At 37.0% G+C, this 16,241-nt stretch overlaps 1 protein-coding gene and 1 pseudogene across 1 annotated transcript; both read left to right on the forward strand.

The window, feature by feature from the left end:
• The first annotated feature begins 3,880 nt into the window (after positions 1-3,880).
• LOC149173230 (uncharacterized) lies at positions 3,881-4,558 on the forward strand. The gene has a single exon (XM_089426625.1). It carries the CDS (start codon positions 3,881-3,883, stop codon positions 4,556-4,558), a length of 678 nt encoding a protein of 225 aa, XP_089282751.1.
• Positions 4,559-5,598: 1,040 nt separating this feature from the next.
• On the forward strand, positions 5,599-6,803 carry LOC149173231 (conserved oligomeric Golgi complex subunit 6 pseudogene; annotated as a pseudogene).
• The last annotated feature ends 9,438 nt before the right edge of the window (positions 6,804-16,241 follow it).

The following is a 16,241-nucleotide window of genomic DNA, read 5'->3' on the forward strand; positions in this document are numbered from 1 at the left end:
CTTTAAAAGCATGAAACCAACCAATCACCACCCATTCTCCAAATTTTGCAGCTAGAAATGCTCTTGGTGGCAACCATATGACAGTAGCAAACTCATGAAAAACTCCTCAGTGCCTTTGAAAAGGCACAACACCCATATGCTCTCTAAGATATTCAATTTTCTCTCTTGGAAGTGGCTTGTTGAAGATATTTGAAATTTTTTCATTTGAAGCAATATATTCCAACTGTTACACAGCAATTTGTCACTGCCTGCACCCCAATCCTTCTACTGTGTCATGTGTCTAGTAAAACATGCTCATATTGAACAAATGCTCTCTTATGTTGCCAATTGACCCACTTTTCCTAAGTTTTCTGCCTCGTCGCGAGTATACACTTAATATACATGACAGACCCCTATCATAAACAGTCCAGTCATGTCCCCGTCACAGGAGTACATATGTTTCCCACGACGGTTGGATTTCATGCCCCAACACAAGGCTATTTTCTATCTTTATCAACGGTTTGATTGAATACATTGTTTCCTAGTAGTGTTGACACTAAAGCTTAGTTATGCAATAGTGACGATCTAGATTGGGCGAATTCGTTCCAACAGTCAGCCTTCTGGATGTCTCTAGACTTGGTTGTTGGGTCAGTTTGGGTTGCCCTTCCCCCTCTGGCATGGTAGTTCCATCTTTTGTGCTGCTTGTTGGGCCACCAAATTAACATCAATTTTCACTCCATTTTCACCTTTATCCTCATTTTGTCACCTCATTTCATCATATTATCATTACATAATCCTATATTTCCATTACCATATGAGTTTATATTTTCATTTTCCAAAGTTATTAATTTCATGTATTTAGAGTGAATTTATGATTAAAAGTTAGAGAAATAACATGTATTTGCTTATACCTAAAAGTGGCTTGAGTTTGATGACATGTGTAGATCATTTGGAAGTTTCCAAGGCACCCTTATGTGGCCTCCCAAGATCAAATTCGAATTTCAACTCAAGAGGTGGACCATATTCCAAGGAGAAAGATCATGGAGATTTTGATGTGTCATGGGATTTGTATCTAGTATTTAGGGATAAGTTGAGACAAGTATGGGTCTAGTAGATATTTAAGGGATCTACATTTATTGAGTAGATATCCCTAATTCATGTATAAATAAGAGTAGCATCCTTCAAAGGAAAAGAGAAGGGAGAGAAAACAATTATCAGTTTTTCATTAGCATTATATTTATGTTCATTCAACATGAATAATACCACTTTCTCCAAATCATGAGTTATGAGTGTTGTTTGATTCTTAAGGTGTGATAGTTGTTCATGTGTGCTCATTGAAGAATGGAAGGATCCCCATACTGAGATAAGTACACTTTGTTGTAGAATAATGTTGTGAATATACTAATTTTAATTCTAATGTTCATCTTATTTCTTTGTTTTAAATAATTGTAGATAATTGCAATATGAATTCATGTTATGGCCATGTTTTGTTGTGTGAAGGTTGATCTCCTTTCAGTGGCTAGTTTTGATGTGAGAAGGACAACCAAGAACTCCTAAGTTAGGAGTCTCTTCTCCATGAGCTAGATTAAATTGAAATAAGATTTACTTTCTCATAAGCTTTCCTAGATTACATTTATGTGAATATTGATTCCCTTTCAGTATATAGTTTTTATGTGAGAAGGGAAATCAAGTCCTCCTAAGTTAGGAGACTCTTCTCCATAAGCTAAGAATTGAATTGAAAACAATATTTACTTGCTTTCATTTACATGCTTTCTTTCTTGCTTTCTTAGGTGTTTGGTAATGTTATTATAGGAAGATTGTAGAAGGACAATCAGGACTCTTGAACAAGATACTCTTCTCTATCTTCTAAAGTAAAATAATTCCATTGATCAAACATTTTTTTATGCTTTCATAAAATAGATCTGATAGTTTAGATTTGTAATATGCATTTCCATTCTAAACAAACTTCCTACACCTGTTTCATCTAAGGTCCCATATATTTTGGTTTGCTTCTAAGTTTATGATACCCCGGATTGATAAATTAAATGACAGGGATTTAGCAGACAACTAAATCGCCCAACATTTTGGCGTCGTTGCCGGGGAAGCAAACTTAGATGTAAGCTAGTTAAGAAGATTGTTTAGGAAGAATTTGTATTTAGGATCATTTAGGGTTACTTGCATTTAGGAATTTTCATTTAAGTTTATTCTCATATAGAAAACATAGAAATAGAACGCAAATAAAAAACCCCCATTCACTAAAAAAAACAATAAAAACACAATAAAAACAATGAATATAAGTTTGGAACAACTCGCTCAGATCCTAGCAAGTCTTAGGATCTCCTCTTCTTACGAAGAAGAGATCTTGACAGCGGCCAAAAGCTTAACTACTCTAGAAGAAAACAATGAATTAACATTTGAAGAATCTTGTATATCTGACGATGAACAATTATTTGAACAGGAAATTGAGAAGGACAAAGAGAAGTTGCAGCATGATTTGAATCAGAGTGGAAATCACACCTATGAAAGCATTATCGACAAGTGGTTTTGATGGTTTCAAACAAGTACAAGGTTAGATCGATTTTGTTTTTATTTCATTAGATCATACTCACAAAAACTAGATTCGTTCATCCTTGTATATTTTCATTTTAAAATTGGGAAATTGAAAATAAATATATTTTTACTACTATTGCGTGAATGGTTACACTGGAAATTTAATTACACGTAATAGTTTGTAATTTTCAATTACCATAGAGTAGGTAGGATCATATTTTATGTTTCGAATAAGTATGCTCTCCTCCTGCGTTTTCACACGATCTCGAGGATTAGAAAGTAGCATGTTTATAAATGTTTTCATGGTTTGCAATATAGTTGTCTCCATTTGCTAAAAAAATTTCATCCTAAATCAATAAAATTTCCATATTGTTTTAGGATTAGAATAAAATTTAAATTCTTAAAAAAATGATTTTAAAACAATATAAAAATTAAAAAAAATTAGAATAAATTCATTTTTTTTTTTTTTTTAAAAGAAAAAAAAATGATTTTAACATAAAAATTCTTAGGAATAAATTTAATTTCTTTTTTTTTTGTAACATAAACAAATTAGGAATATAATTTTTTTTTTTTTTAGTTTAAACAAAAAAAAAAAATGATTTACTAATTAAAAAAACAAAATAAATCAATTTTATTTTTTTAAGTTGGAAAAAAACATTAGAAAATAAATCAAATTAAAAAATCATTTTTCTTAATAATAATACAAAACAATAAAAAAAAATTAATTTCTTTTTAGAGATTTTAATTAAAAAAAAAGAAGAAAAACCCATAAAAATTAAAAACAAAATAAATCAATTTTATTTTTTTAAGTTGGAAAAAAACATTAGAAAATAAATCAAATTAAAAAATCATTTTTCTTAATAATAATACAAAACAATAAAAAAAAATTAATTTCTTTTTAGAGATTTTAATTAAAAAAAAAGAAGAAAAACCCATAAAAATTAAAAACAAAATAAGAATAAAATAAACACACACACACCAAAACATAAAAAAAAAAAAAAAAAAAAAAAACAGCATAAAAACAAAAAAAAACAAAATACCAGCCGAATAGAAACAACCATTTGTCACTACGAAGAAAGAGCTGGACACGTGGGAGGTACAAGAGGAACAGATTAAAAGCCAGGAGCCTGGGCTTCATCGAGAACGAAGAAAAATAAGTTTGGTACCTGAGAGGACAAGAATCAGAAAGGGGGAGAAGAAGTTGTCGACATATTTTAGTGCAGTAACAACAAATCCTTCCTGGTGTTTGTTCCTTAGTGCAGTAAAAATAATCCTTCCTGTGTATAGTTCCTGAATTCTATTTTCATTTGGTTTTCACTGCCATCATATCGATTGTTCAATAAAGGTTGCCATGGAAGACAATTGGGAATCAGAGGATTTTGTACCGGCTATTCCAATTGCTGCTAAGGAGAACCCAAAAAGTATGTGGTATGAAGAGGATGTTGAAGATGAAGAAGTAAAAGAGTCTTGGGAAGATGAAGATCAGCCTGCTCCAGTATCGAAGCCCGAGCCAGAAACTTCTGCAGCAAAGCCTGAAAAGAAGAAAGTTAGTGAAGGAAAAGGGAAAAATTCAAAAGTTGAGGATGGAAGTAAATCTTCTGAAATCAAAAGGAAAGGTGCAAAAATCGAAGATGAAAAGCTTGCAGATCCATTGGCAGAGAAACTTCGTCAACAAAGGCTCATGGAGGAAGCTGACTACCAGTCTACAGCAGAATTATTTGGTAAACGCACCGGAGGGAAGTCGTTGGACAACTTTATTCCAAAATCAGAAGAAGATTTTGTAGAATATGCGGAGCTTATTGGACATAAATTGAGGCTGTATGAGAAGAGTTTTCATTATCTGACACTTCTGAAAGTTGTGATGCGGCATGCAATGACTGATCTGAAAGCCACAGATGCCAAGGAAAAGAGAAAAGAGAGTTGCCTTGGATCTGCAAGGTTTTCCACATTTCGTTGGTTTTCCATTAGCATTTCAAGCCCACAAGCAACGTGCAGTACCCCGAGCAGATTCAAGAGCTGGCTATGGTAGGATTTGAATTCCTTGTGGTAGAGATGATGACCGATCACAACATCTTCAGCTAGGGCGCATTCAGATACAATTGATCGATCCTATCCACGTCGCGTCTAAAGCAACATGGTCGCATTGAGCATAGGTAACGGAGATCTTAGAGAAAAACCTAAACTGCTATCCCTAAAATCTATTCATTTCGATAATTGTATTTCTAATGAGGTACATTTTCCAAAAATTGTGTGCATTTTCTAAATTTAGAAAGAATAAAATCCTCCAAAATCAATGATAAGAATCAGGTTTTAGTTAGAATATCGCGCTAATTCCTCATGCAAACTATTGGCAGCAGGCAAGATGGGCCGATTCAGTGCACTTCTCTTCTTAGCTAAGACCTTGATCATTCGAAGCTGACACTGGTTGACTTTCATTTTGCTCGGGCTTAACATGTTCGGTGATCAAAGATCCCCAACCTTGACCTCCGTCACTTGGGATTAACTCTAACTGGATTTCAGGTTGCTCGAGCATAACATGTTCAATGGAAAAAGGCTTGCTACTCAGACCATCAGTAGGAGCTAAATCTGGTTGACTTTCATGTTTAGTGGAGAAGATCTCCCTGCTCGGATACTTATCATTGGAGAACAACTCCATTTGATACTCATAGTTTTCAAGCTTAATATGTTCAACGGGAATAGGCTCCATGTTTGGACAACCATCACTTGAAACCAGATCTGATTGCCTTTCAGTTTGTTCAGTCTTGACATGTTCAAGGGAAGAGCATTCCCTGTCTGAAACTTCGCCAGTATGCGTATCACACTCCTTGGAAGCTACAGAAACAATTGTTAACAACGTTTTTGGAGTGGATTGAGCAACCGGAGTCCTTGCAAGATCCTTCGCCATTTCAGTGCAAAATGGAAACATTCTTCGATAGCTACTGATGTTTCTTTTCTGTCCAGTTATCCTGTTAATACAATGAAGGGGGCATCTGATAACTGGAAAGTGTCTGTTTCTTTTATGAGCATTATCTTGCTTCCATTAGTTGGGAATGCTGCAGAGCATGAAAGAATTCAGAAAGAAGGCAACGCAGGAGGTCTGGAGTTAGAGTCATGGCGGTGGCTCTGGCACCAGGTTTGTCTCGCAAGCTAAAGAAGGTACTTGAAGCTCGCACGGATTCACCGGATCTTCTTGCATCTCTCAACACACTCTCGTCCTTCTACACCAACAATAATCAGCAAGCTAGAAGGAATCTCAGATCCGCAATTGAAAAGCGGGCTCTTGCCATCAACGAAGAATTTCTCTTTGCTTCAGAATCTACTCAGAAGGCTTGGATGCAGTTGAACTAGAAGTTGCTAGTTTGGCAGAGTGTTGTGACAAGATTGCTAAGGCACTGAATAGCTGCAATGCTGCTACAGGGCATATCATCTCTACTACAGAGAGGCTCAAACAGGAGCTTGAGAATACGACCCAACGCCAAGAGATTGTATCATGCTTTCTTCGTGACTATCAACTTTCTCAAGAGGAGGTCAGTGCTTTGAGGGAAGAAGAGTTAAATGAGAACTTTTTCAAAGCACTTTCACGTGTCCATGAAATTCATGCTAATTGCAAAATGCTGCTCAGGACACACCACCAGCGTGCAGGATTGGAGTTGATGGACATGATGGTTGTTTACCAAGAAGGTGCCTATGAACGACTTTGTAGATGGGTACAAGCTGAATGTCGGAACCTGGGTGATAATGATACCCCTGAAGTAAGTGATTTGTTGAAGACAACAACTCGGTGCTTAAAGGAAAGGCCTGTCCTCTTCAAGTATTGTGCAGAATAGGTTGCAAATACTCGACACAATGCATTGTTCAGGCGCTTCATTAGTGCTCTTACTCGTGGAGGTCCTGGTGGAATGCCAAGACCTATAGAAGTGCATGCCCATGATCCTTTACGATATGTTGGTGACATGTTAGGTTGGCTTCACCAGGCTTTGGCATCTGAGAGAGAGCTTGTACTCGCTCTTTTTAGCCCAGATGCGACCATCAATATTGGACCCACTGCTCGGCATTTTTCAAAAGATAAACTAGACATTTCTTTGGGTGTTGCAATTGGATCCTCAACACAAATATCAATGTTTATGACTCAATTTTGTGTTGTTGCTGGCTGGATCATGGGAAAACCTATGGATCTGAACTTTCAGCTCTTTGAGACTGCCACTCTCTTTATCACAGTTCTTGTGGTAGCATTCATGCTTCAGGTTTATGCTTACCTTCATCAAGTTTGTTAGCTCTTGTGTGACACATTCAAACAACACACATTTGCATCCAACGTGTTAGGCACTGGTCAAGCCCCCTCAATTATTATGATAGTAGTTATATTGCTTTCTATTTATGATCACTGGTTTCATCAAAGTGTATTACTTACATGCTCATAGTTTGCGGCTACTTCTAGTTTAATAAAAGAAAAAAATAGTTTTAAATTTTAGTTTTATGAAAAAAAACAACAACAAAACAAATAAAAAAATCGAAACAATTAAAAAAATCAAAAACAAATTAAAAAATCAAAATAATGAAATATATATATATATATATATAATTTCAAAACAATTAAAAAAAAAAAAAACAATTAAAAAATTGCAAATGGACATTTCATAAGAGCTGCAAACATTTTATGCTAACTTGTCTTGTTGGAGTTAGGAACTAGCACGCAAAGGCAACAGGTAAAAAAATTCATTTCATTTTATTTTGGTTGCTAAGCATTCATACTCATTCTTGCATTTTATATCTTTCAAAGAGCTATTAAAGTTTTCATGCAGGATTTGTACTAGGCTTTTACAGGCTCGCGAAGATCCAAGTTCATGCAGATGTGATCTCGAGAAATCACATTCATCATTAAAAGCTTGAAGGAGTTAATTAAATATGTCGTGACATTTGTCGCTACACATAAATCTTTTGTGTCATGATATGTTACCCGCACTTCTCCTTCAAAGCATCATCAGTCATTCATGTTAAATTCCATTGATTCACTGCCTTATCCATCATGACTTCATACATGTCTACTTTTCTGAGTCTACATTTTTGCCTACCATTCAGTTCATCTTTTTGCCTCATGAATAAACCATCCATCTCTCTAAATTTCCTTGCATTCCTTGCCATAAAAACTGTTTGACCATAACATCTTGTATCTATAGTCCTACCAATCATTTGTACGAACTCGCGTTGACTAATGTGGGATTCCTTAAGGCCCACCTTTCAACAAGTCTTGACCCATCGACCTCAACACCTTATCTGGGACAAAGACTAGAGTCATTATTAGTACCTTGAGGCTTGCATGCCATAATGGCAAGTCTTCTCGCCAATGAACAATGGGAATACATTAATGTCTCTTGTTTGTTGGATCTTGCAAGTGGCTCGACATCAGCTCATTCATTCGCACTTCGCAAGATGTACTTGGATACCTTGGCACTCATTGAAATTAATGGTGAGTTTGCCTCGCATTGGTTAACAACATTCATCAATGGTCGGTAATCCAATGACTTCTTTCCATGTTCGACATCGACACATTCATTCACATGGAAATAATTGTGACACGATATGGGATGAGAAGAAGACTGTACGATTCAGGAGCAGATTATTTTATACTTTGGAACGGATTCAGTAATAGTAATAAAAGATCCAAATTCGCGACTTCATCCATCATATATGCAACCAAGACACAGATCACATTCTTGTATTCTTCATTCCATGTTTCAACAACAGAAGCTACACTTTTCTTCATATACACAGTTTGTCCACTTAGGTAAGTAAAGGTATGTTCTTTTCTAGCTTTTTATCATACAATTCCTTCAATACTAAAATTATAATTTTTGGAAAATGTTTCACCATGTTCATATTCACATCTATACTCCATTATCAGCTTCCATATGTCATATATGTCCTTTCTACACATATCTTCCTAACCAACATACTTTTCCCAAACAACTACTATTGCATTATGATTCAAATGTTACATGTTTTGCAAATAATGGTCAAAGAAAGAATGGTTGATTAAATGTTTTCAAAGTCTTTTGATGCAACACAAAAACAATGAAAGTATTGTTACACAAGAACTAATACTAAACAAATTTTGGTTGTCACACAAGAACCAACCAAAATAATATGTTGCAATCAAATGTTTTTAAGAGAGAAGACTTTGCAAAAAGGAACATGGTTGTCAAAAAGAAAATTATGTGAAGTTAAAAAAATCGATATCAACCAAAGTTCATGTAAAAGCAAGACAATTCAAAAGATCAAATCATGATCAATGTAATAGATTGCATGAGGACATGCAATAACTTAAGTTGGGGGGTATGTTGGGCCGCCAAATTAACATCAATTTTCACTCCATTTTCACCTTTATCCTCATTTTGTCACCTCATTTCATCATATTATCATTACATAATCCTATATTTCCATTACCATATGAGTTTATATTTTCATTTTCCAAAGTTATTAATTTCATGTATTTAGAGTGAATTTATGATTAAAAGTTAGAGAAATATCATGTATTTTCTTATACCTAAAAGTGGCTTGAGTTTGATGACATGTGTAGATCATTTGGAAGTTTCCAAGGCACCCTTATGTGGCCTCCCAAGATCAAATTCGAATTTCAACTCAAGAGATGGACCATATTCCAAGGAGAAAGATCATTGAGATTTTGATGTGTCATGGGATTTGTATCTATTATTTAGGGATAAGTTGAGACAAGTATGGATCTAGTAGATATTTAAGGGATCTACATTTATTGAGTAGATATCCCTAATTCATGTATAAATAAGAGGAGCATCCTTCAAAGGAAAAGAGGAGGGAGAGAAAACAATTATCAGTTTTTCATTAGCATTATATTTATGTTCATTCAACATGAATAATACCACTTTCTCCAAATCATGAGTTATGAGTGTTGTTTGATTCTTAAGGTGTGATAGTTGTTCATGTGTGCTCATTGAAGAATGGAAGGATCCCCATACTGAGATAAGTACACTTTGTTGTAGAATAATGTTGTGAATATACAAATTTTAATTCTAATGTTCATCTTATTTCTTTGTTGTAAATAATTGTAGATAATCGCAATATGAATTCATGTTATGGCCATGTTTTGTTGTGTGAAGGTTGATCTCCTTTCAGTGGCTAGTTTTGATGTGAGAAGGACAACCAAGAACTCCTAAGTTAGGAGTCTCTTCTCCATGAGCTAGATTAAATTGAAATAATATTTACTTTCTCATAAGCTTTCCTAGATTACATTTATGTGAATATTGATACCCTTTCAGTATATAGTTTTTATGTGAGAATGGAAATCAAGTCCTCCTAAGTTAGGGGACTCTTCTCCATAAGCTAAGAATTGAATTGAAAACAATATTTACTTGCTTTCATTTACATGCTTTCTTTCTTTCTTTCTTAGTTGTTTGGTAATTTATTATAGGAAGATTGTAGAAGGACAATCAGGACTCTTGAACAAGAGACTCTTCTCTATCTTCTAAAGTAAAATAATTCCATTGATCAAACATTTTTGTATTCTTTCATAAAATAGATCTGATAGTTTAGATTTGTAATATGCATTTCCATTCTAAATAAACTTCCTACACCTATTTCATCAAGGTCCCATATATTTTGGTTTGCTTCTAAGTTTACGATACCCCAGATTGATAAATTAAATGGCAGGGATTTAGCAGACAACTAAATCTCCCAACACTGCTTGCCTTGAGGATAAGCTGCCTCTCCCTCATTTCATGGGGACTCCTTCTCCTATAAAATCACTCACCATTACTACCATCAGCTAGTTCTTTTGGGTTGTACAGTGCTACTGTTTCTTTTGAGTTTGATAGGTAGTTGGTGTGAGAAGGCTTGTGACATCAAGAATTGGTTGTAAGCTTTGCTCTTGATTTATTATTAATACAATCAATGATGATTTCCTATGTCTTGTATTTAATTTACTTGATAGCTCATGACTTCTTGACTTTATGAGTAAATATATCATTGTTGTTTCTTGGTTACGTGCTCTGTTGTTTCTTTGTGGTGTTTCAAGTCAATCGCTTGTTAAGGAAAAGGAAACGGAAGCTGGAGCAGGGTATCGGAACTTCATCAACCACCGGTTTGAGGTAGGCCTCAAATGATGAATATTTAAGGGAATTAATTATTGTTTTGTCCTTGCTATGACTAGACCCTCTCTAGGGCTAGAGGGGTTGCCTCTGTCCACAAAGGGAACACTTTCCTGCATCACAAGTTGGCAACTCCACTGGGGAGTCCTTTGTATGTTTCTTCACTTGTTTTCTCTTGTTTTGGTTTTTATTTAATGTCTCTTGAATTTTGGGGATAAACTATCAGTCTTTTGGGTTACCTGGGTTGATCTATGAAATCCCTCTATTGTCTGTAGGATTGATTAGTTTTTGTTTTGGAGTTTCTTGGTCATCTGTCATTGTTTTTAAGATCGTCGTTGAAAATAGTTTAACAGTCATGCCAATGTTGCTTGGTCTCTTTTGCAAAGTCCTGTGCGTCACTGAATCTTGTCGTATAGTCGCGATGACTAAATCGGCCCGTCGTGGAAGAGACGTGTACTCTCGCGATGACGTCACTCTGTTGCTATAGCTAGTGGCTAATCATCCCTAGTTACTTGTGTAATGCCCGCGACGATTCCTGTAGAATTTTGTTTTTCAATTCTACCTCCTGAATCCACCAGTCTTGTTGATCCCTTCCTTTCTTTCTCTTGCTCAGTAGCTTGTTTTTTATTGTTTATGGTTAAGGTACTCTTTCTTTGGCTTTATTGAATGAATCTTGCATTTTTGGCTGTGTGACCTAGTTTGTTCTTTCAAGTTCTTGAATTGCTTGGCTTGGTTTCTTGTTTGCCCAAAGTTCATTTGCAGCCTTCTTGTTGATTTGTTTGAGCCTTCTCCATTGCTTGTTTCTGATTGATTTTTAGTGACAATTATTGAACCAATCTTTGGTAACTCGTTGGCTATGGCATTTTTAACTCATTTTTAGTTGCCGATTCGATATGAAACGGGCACACATCTCCTGACATCCTTAAAATAGACCACGACCATGCATATCTCTGATCATATGCATGAATGGAGTCATCGCTGTTTGATTAAGTTCTGGATTCCTGATCAGCTTCTGACTGACTGCTTCACAACCTCATTTGCTAGTCCGATAGCCCGGGACATTGTTATGGGTGCATGTGTGACTAAAGAGCAAGCTATTGCGTGTGCTTAGTACCTTGACTTGGTTTACTTCCAGTCCGATACACTATATGATTATTTTCTTGATGCTCTGAGGCCCGAATCTCCCTAAGCCCCGTCAACACCATCTATTGATGATGTCATCGGTTTTGTCAATACGTCCTCTAAGAAATCTTCCGCGAACCTTGGGAAGCAAAAGTCGAATGCTTCGAATGAAAACACTTCTCAGGCCGTATCCAATTCTGATAACACTTCTGAGGTTAACACCATTTAGTCCACCATGACGGACAAAGCTTCGAAAGGGAAAAAGAAAGGAAAAGGAAAGAATAAGGCCAATCAACCGAAGCAGGATTCCCCTAAACCTCCACTCGAGAAAGGTGCCAAACGCAAGCCTAAGTATCCTTGCCTTATCTGTGACGAGGATCACTATACTAAAGACTGCCCCAGGTGGTCTAAAGGTAGTCGTTTGTTAAAAGGTGCCCCTAGGACTCCTGTCGTGCTCAAAGAACCTTTTCCCTTGTAGCAAACTCAAATGGTGGCTAATCCATCTCAATCCTCTTCTCCCTTTAGTTCTCAGGTATTTATGGCTGTGACGATTCTCGTCCACATTAGTACTCATGCAAAAGAGTATCCATGACCTGCTAGGAAGGAAACTGAGGTCCCCTCTAGTGCTCCTCCGTCCAGTTTTGGTCCCCTCCATATTGAGCGACCTAGCACTGAAGCAGTCATTCGACCTCCTCCTAAAGGGGTGCTTTGGAATTCTTCTTACAACCCTAATGTTCGTGCTGCTTAGCACTATAGCATCATTGACGACTTAGCCTAGGCTTCATCAGCTATGTCTACATTAGAAGTCCTCCAGAGCTGCCCCTCTTAGAGGAAGTCCTTGCTATCGGCCATTGGTGGCATTGACCCAGCTGACTCAGATTTGATCACTTTTGACCTAGATAGTCATATACCGAGACTGCCTCACCAAATTACCTTCATGAGTGAAAATTTGACATAATTACATCAAGATCCATCAATTTACATTAAATTACATCATAATTTTGGCATCAAGAAAGAGAAAAGTCAAACTGTCAAAGAACTAGGCGAAAAACAGAGTATACTTGGTCAAACTGAGCAAAAATTTTCCCTATGCGCCGTGCTGAATTCTCTATGCATAGCTCCTATTTGTAGCCACTTTTGGAGGCCTTCCTAGTGTCCAAATTTTCTCCTAGTGTTCTTGTTGGAAAGATATGCCTATCTACTTTCCAACCCAAGTAAAATTTTTTAATTTGGCCTCCATTTTCCCCTCCAAAATTGAGTTCTCCCAACATTACTTCTTGTGTGTCAAAATAGGGGCAGTGAGGTCATTTTTTGAGTGTTTTTAACCTTTTTGAGGGCTCAAAACCTATCAAAATTTCTTGTCCATTGTTAGGCAAGCATATTTTTTCATGTCAAATCCAAAAACACTGAGTTTTTGTCATTTTGAGGCTCCCATCAAAAGCTAGTGCCAGGTGACGTGGCGCAAAGGGCAGAAAATTCTGTGTTTTAGCCCAAAAATTCCATTTTTTGAAATTTGGGCTGAGTACTCTCCATTAAGTGTTGTGTTGGACCAAGGAAGCCTTAGCCAGGATCTAAAGTTTATCTTTTGCTTTTTGCCTCCTCGATCTCTTCTTCAATTTTTCCTTCAAGCTCCTGATTCTAGCTTGGCACACCATATTCCTTGAAAAATAATGATATGCCATGTTTCTCAACATATTCTTCTCATTTATGGCTTTCTCCAACCTCCTCTCTAAGTGGATACTAGCTCTTTCAAGCCATGATTCTCGATCGACATTGATTTCTTGCTCAAGTGATGTGAGCTTCACCTTCCTTCTTTTGGCAGCTTGGCGGTTTTCTCGTATGTTTTGCAACTCCATAATCGCTTGCTCATCCTCAAGATGCTTGTTTCTTTGCTCCAGGTGCTTTATTATGCACTCAACTCTTTCCAAGTTGAGGGACAAAGCATTGATGTGTGCTTGTTTCTCTTTGATGACTTCTTTGAGATTTGAGCAATGTGGGCCCAAATGAGGATCATCACCCTCAATGAGAATGAAATCGGTCTCCTGCTCAACTGAAGGCCCCTCATCATGTAATGGCATATTTCCCTTGTCGTGAACCTGTTGTGATGATGAAGGAAGTGAGACCCCTTCCACGCCGGGTGGAGATAATACTCGCTTTGCTGCTGCAAATAACCTTCTAGTGCCCTTCTAATAGGTAACAAACACCAGCACACTAGCGGTCTATGTCTCATGACCCTCCTACTGATGAGAAGGTCCACCTGCCTCATGAAAGGGATCTGGAGGTACCTGAGGAGCTGTGAAGAACACATGAGAAATGAAATCTTCCCATGTGATGCCCTGCAAACCAAGCTGATGCATGACCACAATCTTAATGAGAGAAAAATGATATATATTGTTGAACTGCTGTTGAGGAGTCTTTTGTTGTACTAGGGTGGTCATCTTCTCAATGTTTCGACACATGAAGTAGGGGAGATTCATCATTCTCACCCTGGTAAAGTTCATCAACAACCTGATATGATAGGCATATAGGCGAGAAAACCGGCCCTCACAACTGAAATATTTCATTATCAGTTTCATCAAAGGAGCATATGAATCTTTCAGGTACCGAAAGGGAAAAACTCTACTAAGTTGTCTCAAATAACCAGGCTTGGTGTATGGTTCATAATGTTCCCTGTCAATTTTCCGCCTCTTTTTCCATTTATCTCCAATATTAGGAATTCCGGTTGCTAGAGAAATAGACTCTGGTGTTAGAGTGAATGTTACACCAACTAGAGTGGCTTGACCATTATGTAAATGAAGCACAAACAACCGGGCCAACTCATGATGATACTGGACTCTAGCAACCATCTTACAAAACTCATAGCAGGATTCGTGTTGGAAGCATGTGATAGCGAGAGGCCAGGCCTGTAGCTCAGCAAGTGTGGTAGGTTCCTCTCGTATATGTTTGCCACCCTTATGAGGTCTCCTTGGTGCATGTATTTCTATTGGAGAGTCACTGTGTGTCTCTTCCTCGTGGTCATATGAAGGATCAGACTCCATTTTTGCTCATTGGGTGTGTTTTCTTGATAAGTAGTAGGAGATTTATGGTGTTTTTAATTTTATGCCACCAAGGGAAAAGTATATGAGGGACTGTGGGGGGAGAAAGTATGAGGGATTTTGGGACTGTTAGGACAGGGTTTTGTTTTGGAAACAGGGGATTAGGGAGTGATATGTAAGTTTTAGGGACAACAATTAGGGTTTGGGGATTTATAGTTAGGATTTGGGAAAATGGGAATTGGGGATAGGGATGACTAAATATGGGAGTCAGGGAATGGGTGGATAAGCTGGGAAAATGAGTGGAGAAGTGGAAAAATGAAGGAGTGGATGAATAAACTTGGCAGAAAAATGACAAGTACAAACCCTAGGCAATATTTTTTTAGAAATGACAAGGAAGTAGGGTTTGATTTTCCTTTTACATAACCACCATAAATTGTATGAAAAAATCCTTCACTAGCAAGGAAGAGGGCTTAACTTACTTGCACGCTAGGAGACTTGAGTGATTTTGGCAATTTGGGGGAGTTTTTGAGTGAAACGGGCTTGGTAGCTCTATGCACCGCACCTCAAACCCAACGTTCCACGCCTCCTGTGTGCACTGCGCGAGTTCAGATTAACACTAGAGACCATGACCCTATGCGCCGCGCTTGTTATGTGCGCTGCGACTCTCACCCAGTGCGCCATGCCCACAATTTTACACATTTTTTCTCCAAGTTCGCTCCTTTGGCTCAACATGACCTTCAATTTGCTCACACTTTATTCTTTGAATGAAAATGAGCTTTTGAATTGAGAAGAATGATTTATGCACAAGAGCTTTTAATTTTTGTTTCATAAGACCCACTTTAATGATGTTTGCAATGTCACGTTGTTTTCACCTCTGTTTTTTGAGCAGTTTTCTTTCTTTGAGCCTTTTGATGAACTTAATGAGTTGATCTTTGTTTTCCTTGTAGGGGATGGAGCTACTAACGCTTGGAAAGGTGACCAAGGTTGCCATTGAAGTGATGTACATATGAAAGAGCAGAATATACATGAATATATACAAATAAAATCTAAAATACTATGTTTTCCTCAAAACGGAGTTTTGAGGGAAAATACATTTCTGAGTGAAATTTATTGATACGGGAATTTTTTTTTTTTAACTCCTCAAGTGCCTGCTGGCTATTATTGGAATTTTTGAAGACCTCTTTGATGAAACCCTAGACCTAATGAATTGAAACCTTAAAAATGACTCTTGCAAATTTAAAGACAAAAAGTGACTGTAGATGATCTTGATGAACAGAAATGGGCCAGTAGGTAAAGGACATGAGGGAAAATGTAAAACAAGCCACTACCGTCAGATGATCCATGCTCCTAATGGAATGTAGCTGATTGAGCGAGACACCTAATATGCAATGCAACAAGAGAATTTGATCTCTGACGGAGGGATGAAGATACCGAC

The sequence above is a fragment of the Pinus tabuliformis genome, chromosome 4_2 (genome assembly GCF_031772625.1).
Source record: "Pinus tabuliformis cultivar Carrire ecotype Pingquan chromosome 4_2, CPIR1, whole genome shotgun sequence".
In the NCBI taxonomy this organism is placed as follows: domain Eukaryota; kingdom Viridiplantae; phylum Streptophyta; class Pinopsida; order Pinales; family Pinaceae; genus Pinus; species Pinus tabuliformis.

What these genes read in the sequence shown, in the direction of transcription:
- LOC149173230 (XM_089426625.1), top strand. Translation starts at nt 3,881, where the DNA reads ATGGAAGACAATTGGGAATCAGAGGATTTTGTACCGGCTATTCCAATT.